The sequence below is a fragment of the Ranitomeya imitator genome, chromosome 4 (assembly GCF_032444005.1).
Source record: "Ranitomeya imitator isolate aRanImi1 chromosome 4, aRanImi1.pri, whole genome shotgun sequence".
Taxonomy (NCBI): Eukaryota; Metazoa; Chordata; class Amphibia; order Anura; family Dendrobatidae; genus Ranitomeya; species Ranitomeya imitator.
This window is the reverse complement of record NC_091285.1, coordinates 62,067,965-62,084,177: the sequence shown is the minus strand read 5'-3', so window position 1 is coordinate 62,084,177 and position 16,213 is coordinate 62,067,965. Positions and strand designations below refer to the sequence as shown.

General features: G+C 41.4%; 1 protein-coding gene across 1 annotated transcript in view; it reads left to right on the top strand.

Moving 5' to 3' along the window:
- GABRB2 (gamma-aminobutyric acid type A receptor subunit beta2) overlaps positions 1-16,213 on the top strand; it is a 491,244-nt gene that overhangs the window by 184,095 nt on the left and 290,936 nt on the right. Inside the window, exon 4 of the mRNA XM_069763784.1 lies at positions 13,213-13,433. Coding sequence (XP_069619885.1) covers positions 13,213-13,433 — 221 coding nt within the window. The remainder of the gene's footprint in view (positions 1-13,212; positions 13,434-16,213) is intronic.

The window sequence follows — 16,213 nt, the reverse complement described above, 5'->3', positions numbered from 1 at the left end:
TATTATATAGCACTGTGTACATACAAATTGCTAATTTTACCTTTCTACCCACCTAATTTTTCTAGACATCTCTTATCCCTGCATGTATTATTCCCCTCTTCACCTCCTGACCCAAATGCTTCACTCCTCCCTCTGCTAGTCAGTTTTTAATCATGTGATGTCATAGATCTAATGAAAAAAGGAAGAATTAGCTCGGTAGAAGGGCAAAATGAGCAGATGTAAGTGCACAGTGCTATATAATGTGATTACTTTAGTATATTAAGAGGATAAATACATTTGATGGGAGTGCTTGATCCAACCCTAGGGGCTGCAATATTAAGCTGACAATGTGGTCTAACAGTTTGGCTTGTTTATTAGTTCTCAGATCTATTATTTCAGGGCTTCTCACCCTAAACTCCTTTAGGATATCAGTTATCTGTAGGAATTGATTTGGAACCAGTGCAATGAACAATCTTGGAGCACTCACTCCAACAGGTCCAAATGTGCCAGTAATCCCGAGCAGATCCACAATGCAGGTGAAATTGGATCTGCTTTGTAGATCTTAGAGTCACTACTACATTTTGATGACAAACCTAAATTTGGAGAGGTACTCTTTTGCTACATGGCATTTTATTCTTCTCAATAGTTACTGATTTTAGCCAAAAGATACGTAGATGACCTTTGATGCAACCAATCTGTTGCTGATTGCCAGATATATTTTGGTCTCATTTAAGGTACCATGCATGTGGTAAAAAAAAAAACACAAGGAATGGACATACTGCAGAATATTTTCCACGCTAAATTTGCAAGTCACAAATAAACAACTTGTGCATGACACTAAAGATTTCTCATCCACTTTGCTGGCATCATGATTGCTTCAGGTTTTGCTTTCAAATCTGCATGGCAAAAATTCACCAAAACTGCACCAAATCTGCAATGTGTGCACATGCAATTAGCTCTGTTACATCTACATCAGACAAAACATGTATTCTATCAAAACTGCACCACGTTCTCCAGTAAGTGATACATCACTGAAGACAGGCACTTTTTCTCTATATTATTCTGCTATCAGATTCTATAGCAAGATCCTGCTGACAGATTCATTTTATAAGGTCACTGTTTCATTCACAAACAAGAAAGTGGGATATTTGCTCCAATGTTCTCTCTTTATGATGACTGGATGTGGCCGTATGTTGTGAGTTCAGCTTTTGGGCTCCCTCCGGTGGTTGTAGAGGGTAATGCAGTTGTGCCTTGACTGCAGGAGTGGACAGGTGTATCTGTTAATTGCAAAACTGACTGGGGTATATAGCTTTGCTGGATCCTTTAGTCAGTGCCAGTTGTCCATTGTTCTTGAAGGATTCACTTCCCTGCTGGTCTCTCCAGTTTGCTGTGTTTTTCTACAAAGATAAGTCCTGGCTTTGTTTTTGCTGTCCACCTGCAGTGGACCTTATAGTTCTGTGCATTTTCATGTTTTTGTCTTGTCCAGCTTGGTCTGTGAAGGATTTTTTGCAGCCTAGCTATTTCTCTGGAGATGCAGATATACCCCCCATGTCTTTAGTCAGATGTGGTGATCCGTATTTTCTGCGGTGGATATTTTCTAGTGTTTTTATACTGACCGCATAGTACTCTGTTCTATTATTTCTTTTTAGCTAGTATGGCCTCCTATGCTAAAATCTGATTTCATATCTGCGTATGTTATTTCCCTCTCCTCTCACAGTCAATATTTGTGGGGGGCTATCTATCCATTGGGGATTTTCTCTGACGCAAGGTTTCCTGTTTCTGTCTTTAGGGGTAGTTAGATCTTAGGCTGTGCCGAGGGGTCTAGGGAGTGTTAGGTACCCCCCACGGCTACTTCTAGTTGCGCTGCTAGGTTCAGGGTTTGCGGTCAGTACAGGGACCACCTTCTCCAGAGTGTGTCTCATGCTGCTCCAAGGCCACCAGATCATTACAGTACAACTGGCCAACAATGAGTTAATTGCATCTCAGAAGAAGGGTGGAAAGATTTTGAGCCATTTTTTTGCCTTAGCCTGTTTGGTCTGTTCCTCCCTCTTTACCTCTGGGTGGCTACGGAGTCTAGTGTTAACATGAATATGCAGGAGTTAGTTTCTCGGGTGGATCAGCTTGCTGCTAGGGTACAGGGTATTTCAGATTTCATTGTCCAGACTCCTGCCTTAGAACCTAAGATTCCCACTCCTGATTTATTCTTTGGTGACAGATCCAAATTTTTGAGTTTCAAAAATAACTGTAAACTGTTTTTTGCATTAAGACCCCGGTCTTCTGGTGATCCTATTCAGCAGGTTAAAATCATCATATCTCTGCTGCGTGGTGACCCACAGGATTGGGCATTTTCCCTGGAATCTGGCAATCCTGCTTTGCTTAATGTTGATTCGTTCTTTCAGGCATTGGGGTTGTTGTATGATGAGCCTAATTCTTTGGATCAGGCTGAGAAAATCTTGTTAGCCCTGTGTCAAGATCAAGAAGCGGCAGAATTGTATTGCCAGAAATTTAGAAAATGGTCTGTACTGACTAAATGGAATGAGGATGCCTTGGCGGCAATTTTCATAAAGGGTCTTTCTGAATCCGTTAAAGATGTTATGGTGGGGTTCCCCACGCCTGCTGGTCTGAGTGATTCTATGTCTCTGGCCATTCAGATTGATTGGCGCTTGCGGGAGCGCAGAACTGTGCGCGCTGTGGCGTTATCCTCAGAGCAAATTTCTGAGCCTATGCAGTGTGATAGGATTTTGTCTAGAGCTGAACGTCAAACATTCAGGCGTCAGAATAGGTTGTGTTTTTACTGCGGCGATTCTGCTCATGTTATTTCTGATTGCCCTAAGCGTACTAAGAGAATCGCTAGTTCTGTTGCCATTAGTACTATACAACCTAAATTTCTGTTATCTGTGACCTTGATCTGCTCATTATCATCATTTTCTGTCATGGCATTTGTGGATTCAGGCGCCGCTCTGAACTTAATGGACTTAGAATTTGCTAGACGTTGTGGTTTTCCCTTGCAGCCTTTGCAGAACCCTATTCCTTTGAGGTGCATTGATGCTACACCGTTGGCTAAAAATAAACCTCAGTTTTGGACACAGCTGACCATGCGCATGGCGCCAGCCCATCAGGAAGATTGTCGTTTTCTGGTGTTGCATAATTTGCATGATGATATTGTGCTGGGTTTTCCATGATTGCAGCTACATAATCCGGTGTTAGATTGGAAATCCATGTCTGTGACTAGTTGGGGTTGTCAGGGGGTTCATGATCAGGTTCCTTTGATGTCAATCTCCTCTTCCCCCTCTTCTGAAGTTCCTGAGTTTTTGTCTGACTTCCAGGATGTATTCGATGAGCCCAAATCCAGTTCCCTTCCACCGCATAGGGACTGTGATTGTGCTATTGATTTGATTCCCGGTTGTAAGTTCCCTAAGGGACGACTTTTCAACCTTTCTGTGCCTGAACATACCGCCATGCGGAGCTATATTAAGGAGTCTTTGGAGAAAGGGCATATTCGGCCATCTTCTTCACCGTTGGGAGCGGGGTTCTTTTTTTATTGCCAAGAAGGATGGCTCCTTGAGACCCTGTATTGATTATCGCCTCTTGAATAAGATCACGGTTAAATTTCAATACCCCTTGCCTTTGCTTACTGATTTGTTTGCTAGGATTAAGGGGTCTAGCTGGTTTACTAAGATTGACCTTCGAGGGGCATATAATCGTATTCGTATCAAGCAGGGTGACGAATGGAAAACTGCATTTAATACGCCCGAAGGCCATTTTGAATACCTTGTGAAGCCATTCGGACTCTCTAATGCCCCATCTGTGTTCCAATCCTTCATGCATGATATCTTTCGGAGTTATCTTGATAAATTCATGGTTGTATATTTGGATGATATTTTGATTTTTTCCAATGATTGGGAGTCTCATGTGAAACATGTCAGGATGGTATTGCAGATCCTCCGTAATAATGCTTTGTTTGTGAAGGGGTCAAAGTGCCTCTTTGGAGTGCAGAAGGTTTCTTTTTTGGGTTTCATTTTTTCTCCCTCATCTATAGAAATGGATCCGGTTAAGGTTCAGGCCATTTATGATTGGATTCAGCCCACATCTGTGAAGAGCCTTCAGAAATTCTTGGGCTTTGCTATTTTTTATCGTCATTTCATTGCCAACTTCTCCAGTGTGGTTAAACCTCTAACCGATTTGACCAAGAAAGGCGCTGATGTGACGAATTGGTCCTCCGCGGCTGTTTCTGCCTTTCAGGAGCTTAAACGCCGATTTACTTCTGCCCCTGTGTTGCGTCAGACAGATGTTTCTCTTCCATTTCAGGTTGAGGTTGACGCGTCTGAGATTGGGGCAGGGGCCGTTTTGTCTCAGAGGAATTCTGATGGTTCCTTGATGAAACCGTGTGCCTTTTTTTCTCGGAAGTTTTCGCCTGCGGAACACAATTATGATGTCGGCAATCGGGAGTTGTTGGCTATGAAGTGGGCATTTGAGGAGTGGCGACATTGGCTTGAGGGGGCCAAGCACCGTATTGTGGTCCTGACCGATCATAAGAATCTGATTTACCTCGAGTCTGCCAAACGGCTGAATCCTAGACAGGCTCGATGGTCCCTGTTTTTCTCCCGTTTTGATTTTGTGGTCTCGTTCATTCCTGGTACTAAGAATGTTAAGGTGGATGCCCTCTCTAGGAGTTTTTTTTCCTGATTCCCCTGGGGTTCTTGAGCCGGTCGGCATTTTGAAGGAAGGGGTGATTCTTTCTGCCATCTCCCCTGATTTGCTACGGTTTCTTCAGGAATTTCATGCTGATAAGCCTGACCGCTGTCCTGTGGGGAAACTGTTTGTTCCTGATAGATGGACTAGTAAAGTGATTTCTGAGGTTCATTGTTCTGTGTTGGCTGGCCATCCTGGGATTTTTGGTACCAGAGATTTGGTTGTAGGTCCTTTTGGTGGCCTTCTTTGTCACGCGATGTGCGTTCTTTTGTGCAGTCCTGTGGGATATGTGCGCGGGCTAAGCCTTGCTGTTCCCGCGCTAGTGGGTTGCTTTTGCCATTACCGGTTCCCGAGAGGCCCTGGTCACATATTTCTATGGATTTTATTTCCGATCTTCCTGTTTCCCAAAGAATGTCGGTTATCTGGGTTGTCTGTGACAGATTTTCTAAGATGGTTCATTTGGTGCCTTTGCCTAAATTGCCTTCTTCTTCTGATTTGGTTCCGTTGGTTTTTCAGCATGTGGTACGTTTGCATGGTATTCCGGAGAATATTGTGTCCGACAGAGGTTCCCAGTTTGTTTCTAGGTTTTGGCGGGCCTTTTGTGCCAAGCTGGGCATTGATTTGTCTTTTTCCTCTGCATTTCATTCTCAGACAAATGGCCAGACTGAGCGAACTAATCAGACCTTGGAGACCTATTTGAGATGCTTTGTGTCTGCTGATCAGGATGATTGGGTGGCTTTTTTGCCATTGGCCTTAATAATCGGGCTAGTTCGGCTACTTTGGTTTCGCCTTTTTTTGTAATTTTGGTTTTCATCCTCGTTTTTCTTCTGGGCAGGTTGAGCCTTCTGACCTTCCTGGTGTGGATTCTGTGGTCGACAGGTTGCAGCAGATTTGGGCTTATGTGGTGGACAATTTGGTGCTGTCTCAGGAGGAGGCTCAGCGTTTTGCTATCCGTCGTCGGTGTGTTGGTTCCCGGCTTCGGGTTGGTGATCTGGTTTGGTTATCTTCCCGTCATGTTCCTATGAAGGTTTCTTCCCCTAAGTTTAAGCCTCGATTTATTGGTCCTTATAGGCTTTCTGCGATTATTAATCCGGTGTCCTTTCGCCTGGCGCTTCCGGCCTCTTTTGCTATTCATAATGTCTTCCATAGATCTTTGTTGCGGAAATATGCGGAGCCCGTTGTTCCCTCTGTTGATCCTCCGGCCCCTGTATTGGTCGATGGGGAGTTGGAATATGTTGTTGAGAAGATTTTGGATTCCCGTTTTTCGAGGCGGAAGCTTCAGTACCTTGTCAAGTGGAAGGGTTATGGCCAGGAGGATAATTCTTGGGTTTCTGCCTCTGATGTCCATGCCGTTGATTTGGTTCGTGCCTTTCATCGGGCTCATCCTGATCGGCCTGGGGGCTCTGGTGAGGGTTCGGTGACCCCTCCTCAAGGGGGGGGTACTGTTGTGAGTTCAGCTTTTGGGCTCCCTCCGGTGGTTGTAGAGGGTAATACACCTGTGCCTGGACTGCAGGAGTGGACAGTTGTATCTGCTAATTGCAAAACTGACTGGGGTATATAGCTTTGCTGGATCCTTTAGTCAGTGCCAGTTGTCCATTGTTCTTGAAGGATTCACTTCCCTGCTGGTCTCTCCAGTTTGCTGTGTTTTTCTACAAAGATAAGTCCTGGCTTTGATTTTGCTGTCCACCTGCAGTGGACCTTATAGTTCTGTGCATTTTCATGTTTTTGTCTTGTCCAGCTTGGTCTGTGAAGGATTTTTTGCAGCCTAGCTATTTCTCTGGAGATGCAGATATGCCCATGTCTTTAGTCAGATGTGGTGATCCGTATTTTCTGCGGTGGATATTTTCTAGTGTTTTTATACTGACCGCATAGTACTCTGTTCTATTCTTTCTTTTTAGCTAGTATGGCCTCCTATGCTAAAATCTGATTTCATATCTGCGTATGTTATTTCTCTCTCCTCTCACAGTCAATATTTGTGGGGGGCTATCTATCCTTTGGGGATTTTCTCTGAGGCAAGATAGGTTTCCTGTTTCTGCCTTTAGGGGTAGTTAGATCTTAGGCTGTGCCGAGGGGTCTAGGGAGTGTTAGGTACCCCCCACGGCTACTTCTAGTTGCGCTGCTAGGTTCAGGGTTTGCGGTCAGTACAGGGACCACCTTCTCCAGAGTGTGTCTCATGCTGCTCCAAGGCCACCAGATCATAACAGCCGTACACCTAAAATACTGTCCTGTCAACAGCTCTACCTGTCGACCGTTCCTGACACATTCACACTTGGCTTGGCTGAGCGTCCATGTGTATTCAATGTAGAGAGAGGCGTAAGTGACTGTGAGACACTTCTCACTGTGGAACTTATTATCTGAAAACAATAAGAACAGGCATTGAAATTATACATGCTTTTTCGTTCTTTCCGGGACCTCATATAAGGTCGTATCGTTGGATTTTGATTATTTTACTTTATGGGGCCTTAAAAAAATAGTGTAAAGCGACACATCAAGCCGATGGATAAATTAATCTTCAATTTCTGGAACTTCTGGAATGCCTTGACAGAATACAGTGAAATGTCTTTGAGATTACTACCCCTCCCTGAAGGGTTTTTCACCTAAAAGGGATGAACAGAATGCAAAATAGATTCTGTTATTGATGTTCCGTTGTGGATTAAAGGATGTTTTGATCAAAAGCATCGTACTTTGAGTCGGCTCAGTTTATTACATTTGCCTGGTACATACGGTAATACTTTTTTTGCAGTTATCAGTATTTTCATCCCACCTCACTAGTGTTTAGACTAGTTACATTTTCAGAAGATAAGAAAAACAAAAATTTCAATTAGAAAGGATTTTCTGTTTATTCACCCTATTTATGTATATTGATCCTGATAGGGCTCTTATGTCTGGAAGTTCTTCTGAAGTGGTTGTCAATGTAAAAAGATCGGTTAATCATCAGTCTGGCTCATCTTATGCAATAATCAATGACTTGTAAGCACACACACTACATTAAAAACTTTAATTGAATAACTGTGGTAAGACGTGGCGCCTAAAAAGATCACTCCACTGCACTCACTTGCAAAGCTGTGCTTGATGAACATAGCTGTTTTTTTTAACCAAACTTATGAGCTGAAGATGAATACATTTATTAATTTCCACACCATCATATTCTGCAGCGCTTTACAGACATCATCATCACTGTCCCCATTGGGACTCATAATCTAAATTCCCTAACAGTATGTCTTTGGAGCGTTGAAGGAAACCATGTAAACACAGGACAAAAATCCTTGCGGGTCTTGTTCTTCATGGGATTTGAAGCCAGTAGCCCCATGCTGCAAGGTGCCCTAACTTATTCATGTGCTCTCAGCTCTCATGCATATTAAAAAGGAGTCCAAGAAACTATGTAGTGAGTACTAAAGTTGCCTTGTTTTATATGGAGGCACATTATACTATATGAATTTCAGTGGGGTTGCATTACACCATATGGAGGCACATCGTACTATATAAAGTGCATTGGGGGTGCATTATATTATATAAAGTGCAATGGGGTGCATTTTATTATAACGAGGCACATTATACTATTTTAAGTGCAATGGAGGCGCATCGCACTATATGAAGGCATATTAAACTATATGTACTGCAATAGGGGTGCAGCTCTCATGCTGCCCTAACTTATTCATGTGCTGCCAGCTCTTATGCATATTAAAAACGGAGTCCAAGAAACTGTGTAGTGAGTACTAAAGTTGCCTTAACAATCTATTTTACAGTGTTTCTTATGGAGGCACATAATACTATATTAAGTGCAATGGGGTGCATTATACTATATGAAGAGCAGTAGGGGTGCATTATACTATATGGAGGTGCATTATGCTATTTCAAGTGCAATTGGGTGCATTATACTATGTGAAGTACAGTGGGGGAGCATTATACTATATGAAGTGCAATGAGGGTGCATTACTATACAGAGGTGCATTATACTACTATATGGGGGTGCATTATACTATCTGAAGCGCAATGGGGTGCATTTTACTATACAGAGGTGCATTATACTATATGAAGTGCAGTGGAGGTGCATCATACTATACAGAGGTGCATTAAACTATGTGAATTGCAATGGGGGTGCAGCTCTCATGCTGTCCTAATTTATTCATGTGCTGCCAGCTCTCATGCATATTAAAAAGGGAGTCTAATAAACTATGTAGTGAGTTCTAAAGTTGCCTTAACTTTTAACAGAGTTTCATATAAAGGCACATTATATTATATGAAGTGTGATAGGGATGCATTATACTATATGACATGCAATGGGGTGCATCATACTATATGCAGTTGAATGTTGTTGCATTATACTATATGGAGGCTATGTGGGGGTCATAATACTATTAGAAATGATATTATACTATTAGAAAGACTATGTGGGGCCCATTATACTATATGAGGGCCAGTATAATATTTGGAGGACTATGTGGGGGCTCTCATACTATTTGAAGGACTGTGTGTAGAGTAATTATAGTATTTGGAGGGCTGTGTGTTAGCCTTTATACTTTTGTAGTGTGTTAGCCTTTCTACTTTTGTATTGAGGTCACAGTTGAGGCATCATACTGTGTTGGGGTCTCCATACTTTGCGGGGTACATTAGGGTCATCATACTGTGCTTGTGGAGGGTACTATGGAGGAATTCACTGTGGGGGGTATCATACTGTGTTTGTGGAGCACTTTATGTGGTCAATGAGAGGGGAATCAAACAGTTTTAATAGTAGGAAAATTACTTTGTAAGGGCTGGAAAGTGTTGAGATATGTTCTACTTTGACCCCTTCAAATATAAAAAAAATTTTAGGTTGGGGGGCCCAATTAATACTCAATGATTTCTATGTACTCCCCTGGTCACTGGACCGAGTCCCAAAACCGAGCCATGACATGCAAAACCAAAGTTCATTTTCATAATTCTAATTTGGATTAATAAATTATGACGGATCCTGCAGAAGCATAGCTGCCTCTCGGCATCACATCACGTTGGCATCATGTTCTTATGCTGGAATGTGGTGTTAGCTATATGCCAGATGAAACTGAACTCATGTTCCTGAAAAGCTTCACAACTGTCTCATCAGTTCACAGAAGTGATATTTATCGTCTACATGTCTGGCAATAATCGTGGCTGAGTGTAGCTATTTATTTGGAACCCAATTGTCAATGCAATTAGGTTTTACTTGCTGATTGAGTTGATATAGGGGAAATAGTTTTCTCATAAGAACAGGAACAGCCAAAAAGCATTTTTCCTTCAATCAATTAAATCATAATCAAAACACATCATATTGTGGCTTCTTGGGTTATCTTTTTCTACTATTAGAAAGTAGTTTGATGGTCTGAAACATTCAGGTTTGGTAAAATAAAATAAATTGCAAACAGTGCAAATACTTATTCACAACACTGTATGTATCTTTCGGGCTTTCCCCTTATTGCCAAGTGTACACTTCAAAAAATACAAAATAGGAAAATGGGGGTCACATAAATCTTTTTATCTCAAAAGTCTTAATCTTCACTCATCTAAGGATTTCTCTCTATCTGTACAAATCACAGTAGGGACCAAAGACCTAAAAAAAAAAAACTTATAAAGAGTCAAACTGAAGCACATATAGAGGGAACCTTTGATACAGACAAGATTGCAATCCCACTGAGAATGTTACATCTCCTCAGTGAGAGGTGGTTAAGTAAGATCCTAATGATTTTTTGCAGATATATGACACACTCATGTATGAAAAAAAATGCAGCTGTGAAGTATTCACTGGCTTACGCTCCTTCTTACCTTCTTTCTTGTTTTACTTTCTACAACAAAGTCTTTTGCATCTGTATAATTGAATATATATATATAAGTAATTGAAAGCATGCAGTGTTCAGATTGTTTGATCTGTAAATCGAACATGCTTATAATTTGTTTTAAACTTTGAAATAGTAAATCAAATGTTTTGAGTCAGTTATAATCTTGTAAAGTTTTAAAGTTTGAGGTTGAAGAAGTCAAGTTACCAGTGCAAAAGTTTTTTTTTTTTTTAAATAAATCTTGTTAGCTTTTTTTAGAATATGTTTGTGTTGTACCTATTACATATATAGTACAGAGCAAAAGTTTGGACACACCTTCTCATTTAAAGATTTTTCTGTATTTTCATGACTATGAAAATTGTACATTCACACTGAAGGCTCCAAAATTATAAATTAACACATGTGGAATTATATACTTAACAAAAAAGTGTGAAACAACTGAAAAGTGCTTAGCACTTGTTGGTCCTTTTGCCTTCACTCTGCGGTCCATCTCACCCCAAACCATCTCGATTGGGTTCAGGTCTGGTGACTGTAGAGGCCAGGTCATCTGGCGTAGCACCCCATCACTCTCCTTCTTGGTCAAATAGCCCTTACACAGCCTGGAGGTGTGTTTGGGGTCATTGTCCTGTTGAAAAATGAATGATGGTCCAACTAAATGCAAACTGGATGGAATATCATGCCGCTGCAAGATGCTGTGGTAGCCATGCTGGTTCACTATGCCTTCAATTTTGAATAAATCCCCAACAGTGTCACCAGCAAAGCACCCCAACACCATCACTCCTCCTCCTCCATGCTTCACGGTGGGAACCAAACATGTAGAGTCCATCTGTTCACCTTTTCTGCGTCAAACAAAGACACGGTGGTTGGAACCAAAGATCTCAAATTTGGACTCATCAGACCAAAGCACAGATCTCCACTGGTCTAATGTCCATTCCTTGTGTTCTATAGCCCAAATAAGTCTCTTCTGCCTGTTGCCTGCTTTAGCAGTGGTTTACTAGCAGCTATTTTACCATGAAGGCCTGCTGCACAAAGTTTTCTCTTAACAGTTGTTGTAGAGATGTGTCTGCTGCTAGAACTCTGCGTGGCATTGACCTGGTCTCTAATCTGAGCTGCTGTTAACCTGCGATTTCTGAGGCTGGTGACTCAGATTAACTTATCCTCAGGAGCAGAAGTGACTCTTGGTCTTCCTTTCCTGGGTTGATCCTCATGTGAGAAAAACATAAGTCGTGCTTCTTTAAAAAAAAGTCTGTGCGGGTTTATTCGCTTCATAAACCCAGCAGTAACAACAAATGGTAAGTGACCTTCCGAGCAGGCAAAACAACACAAAACTGCCCTTAGCTGGGCCCTCTGCTCCCTCAGGTCTGTGGGCACACAGGCTGGGCAATGTCCAGCATGCAGGCTCGGTCTGAAGCCACACACACACACAAGGAGGCCTTCTACCTCCCAAGACACAACCATGTGCCAAACAACATCCTCCATTATGTAGGCCGTAGCCACACCCACAGGTGAGGGGTGTGGGTAGCCAGACCTGCCCATCTCTCACAGCTACCCACAACCCGGACCCAACTGCACTAAAGGACATCTTAGGCCTCTTTCACATTTCCGTTGGTGCTCGGCCGTCGCTAAACGTCGGCGCAACGTACCGACGGACATTGTGAAAATTCGGCACAACGTGGGCAGCGGATGCAGTTTTTCAGTGCATCCGCTGCGCATTCTAAAGTCCCGGGGAGGAGGGGGTGGCGTTCGGGCTGCGCATGCGCGGTAGGAATTGCAGGAGCCGACGTACAACAAAAGTTCACTTGAACGTTTTTTTCGCTATCAGGGTCCGCCCAAATACCGACACATCCAGTGCTCGACGTATGTAACGTGTGTCCACTCGTCGGGATGCGTCGGTAATACAAGTCTATGTGCAAAACACGCACCCTGCGGGCAACTTTGCAGGATGCATTTTTTGCATAGAACGCCGCATTGCGATGGCCCCTAAACGACGGAAGTGTGAAAGAGGCCCTAGTGCTGACGTGTACTAAAGCAAAATACTCTGGGTTGCATCGCAGGGAGCAGCCATCTCTATGACTCACACCTCCCATTGATTACACGGCCATTAGCCTCCTTACAGCATCTAGATTGCTCCATCAAAGTTTCCATTGGTTTTGAAGGAAAACTAGATGAACACACAAACAATAAGTGAGTGGCAACTTTAGTAAATGGTAATCCACAGACTAAGAGCATGGAGCCAGGATTAGCAGTGCCAGAGTCCTGCCAGATTGATGCTGAACCACAGGGCTATTATATATCAATTTCTGATTTTATTCCCATATGCAGTTTCTCTCCATTATTTTCTTTACTTGTAAAGCTCATTATAAAAGATGACTTAAAGTTTTTGCATATGGTTTGGTGTATATTAAAAAACAGTCAGAACTGTATTGCTTTGCTGAATGAATATACAATTCTCAGTGTATTAAAAGCTTTGTCTGCCCCAGTAATTATTAATGCAATAATTAAAAGAAGATTGTGAAAATACATTTACTACTGTCAGACCACACGGAATTATATCCTAAATGTTCATAGATGGATTCAGTGTTAAATAAAAAATGTTATAATATTTCAAAAGTAAGAAAGCTATATAATTTGCTCAGCCATTTGAGAGCTGTTCTAGACATTGAAATACATGATGAAGTTGTGTTTCGCCTGCTATAAAATAACACTACGGAAATGTATTAAAATTAGTTATTGTCTGTGCTTTTTCTTTCAGGACTACACACTGACAATGTACTTTCAGCAGGCTTGGAGGGATAAAAGACTTTCTTATTCTGTGATTCCTTTAAATTTGACCTTGGACAATAGAGTGGCGGATCAGCTCTGGGTTCCTGATACATACTTTTTAAATGACAAGAAATCTTTTGTGCATGGCGTTACAGTGAAGAATAGAATGATTCGTCTTCATCCTGATGGCACCGTACTGTACGGTTTAAGGTCAGTCTGCAACAAATATTCTTACTTGATTGCATGGTCTCACATTTCAGCACATTAAGTTCATTATCGAGCATAATACTCTTTTGCATACTAAGTAGTTCATTGTAACCCTGACTTTGCAATTTACTGTTATCAGCATGACTTTGAGAAAAAGACAGATTTGAATTTGGATTTTCAAGGAAAACTTTAGAAAGTAATATTTCCTTCTTGGTAGTCAAGTCTAAATATAAAGACGTTGATGGTTTGTGTGCTCGATCAATTGATTTTTTTTCCATATATATTTTAAAATGCATTTATATAATTTCTTAAGGCCATGAGTGATATAAATATGACCTTCTACGGGTGCCTTTAGATGTGAGGGACCCATGAAAAATATAAGAATAGGACCCCTTTGGAGATCTAGTTGATAGCACCATGCTTTCTGACAGGACCTTAGGCTAAGTTCACATAGCGTTTTAGTATATTCTCAGTGGCTCTATAGGGGCTTAAGTCCGAAGCCCTGCAAAACGAATTGAGGCGGGCACTGAAATGTAGTCAACTGAGCCTTGGTATACCGTCCCAACTAGGTGCATGATATTGGACAGAACACACTGTGACTTCTTCTGCATCATTATAATCAATTTGCCTATCAGTGCATACAACAGAACCCCATTTCGCGTGTAAGCCTTCAAATCTAAACCCCAAAGCTGCCACTAAACATTTACTAAAATTATGTGAACATAGACTAAGGTGCTGTCAAGAAGTATGCTGCTATCAACCAGATCTCGAAAGGGTTCCTATGTAAATATAGCCTAAATGTTCTCCAAGTTTTATAGTAAAAGTTGTTGCTTATTTGCTGCCATCTTCTTGGCTTCATTCCAGACTCTTATTTATATATGGTCTTTGAAGAGAGTGATCACTGCACTGGTTCTTCCCATTTATTAAACTAAGGAATGTAGCAACCATGCCCAGTAACCCTCTCTCGAGAGACCCCATGATACCTACCAGGTCTACCTTTGTGATATGTACACTCTTGTGTCCTTTCCTGAAACTTACTATAGATGGGGAAAAGGAAGCCTGTTTATATTACCAAGATCTCAGTCCTTGTGTTGTTTTATCCAGAAGTTAGCATAGCAATATTGAATTGAATCATGCAATCTGAAGTAGTGACTATAGGCTCATTGCTGCAAATGTACGGTGGATGATCAAAGAACAAGTCAAAAATATGGTGGCCATAGACTGCTGTTGGCCCATACTGTACCTATATGTGGTTCCAATGTTATAAAACAGCATTGCTTCTAAAAAAAGAATATGATGCCAGAGAATATAAAATCGCACAGTGTTTATGGCTCCACAGTCGTTGATGCACCAGCCATGCTCAGTGTCTCCAAAATCACATCAAGCTGACTGAGCAAGCTGTGCATGACAAAAACAATGTACCGCAGACAACCCATCCTAGTTACATTCTTGTGAGACTTTTGGCATGAAATCTGGTTAATGGCCATGATAATTTACAACAGACAAAAACAAAATTGGATCAGTTTAATTTTTTTAAGTCAATGGGGGTTCAGACATTGTGACATTGGTCATAACTTGATAAAAGTGGTAGCAGTACAAAGGGAGCATTGTGTTATCTCATCTCCTGCAAATTCAGCAAAATTGTGACCAGCTGTGGCTACCATCTCGCTAAACAGTAAATGGCTTGGAAAAGGTTAAAAAGTAAAAAAAAAAGAAACCACATACTAAAATCTCTGGACGACCCTTGTCTCTGTTCGATTCTTCGTGCCTCCATCACGTCGCATGTTCCAGCGATGAGCAGGTCACTGAATTCACTGAACAAGCTTCGGTGGTTACTCTTGGTTGGTCAGCCTAGAAGGAGCACAGAGCCATGACTTCCTGCTTGAGGGGCTTGCTTGTGACTGGATCTCCGGCCTGGATTAAACACCGGGACGAAGATGCAAAGTGAATGAGGCATGGAGGACTGGACAGCGGGCAGGGAGTCCGCAGGAATAGCCAGAGAGGTAAGCAAGCAGTGAGGTTTTTTTTATTTCCTATTTTATACATCTTTCATTTATTATGCTCTGGGGTCTGGAATAGTGTAAGGGTAAACCTATGTAAGCACATGGAGTGACTGGGAAAATGATAGGTATGCTTACTCTAAGTCTTCACATTTTTTAGCAGTTAATGCAGATCTGATACTATAATTATGTGAATGGTTAAGTGTATTAAGCCATTAGAAAGAGCGACTGTTCTGCCATTTTACAATCCAAGCTAAGACTACAGGTCTTTAAGCTTAAAGTCTAGGAGAACTTTGAACTATTCTCAATTAAGCTAAGTTCTACTCATTGATTGCAATAATGGATTGTATATCCACCACTTTACAAGTCGGTTTCCCATTAGCACAACCATTTTGTCTTTTAATGCATTGATTGATTGATGCTGTAATGTCTAATGTTGTTTAATTCCATTTGGAGGATTCTTTTAATTTAATGCACATTATGAATTATGGTGTCAGGTAGTATTGTTCTAAAAGGTTTGTATATATACTGTATATATAGGTTTTATCTATATTTTAAGTAAAATCATTTATTTAGGGTGTATTTAATGTGATTAAAGTAGGAACAATTACACATTGGTAATTATTGCTTTGTTCTATGATTAATTTTAGTTCTTTTAAACATACTGTGGATTACACATGTGGATCTACTAGTGACCCAGTAACTATTGAATCACTGTGGCATTTGAAAACTATTTTATAACTTAAGCCCAATCAGGAAAACTTGGTTTTCTGCCACCAAATG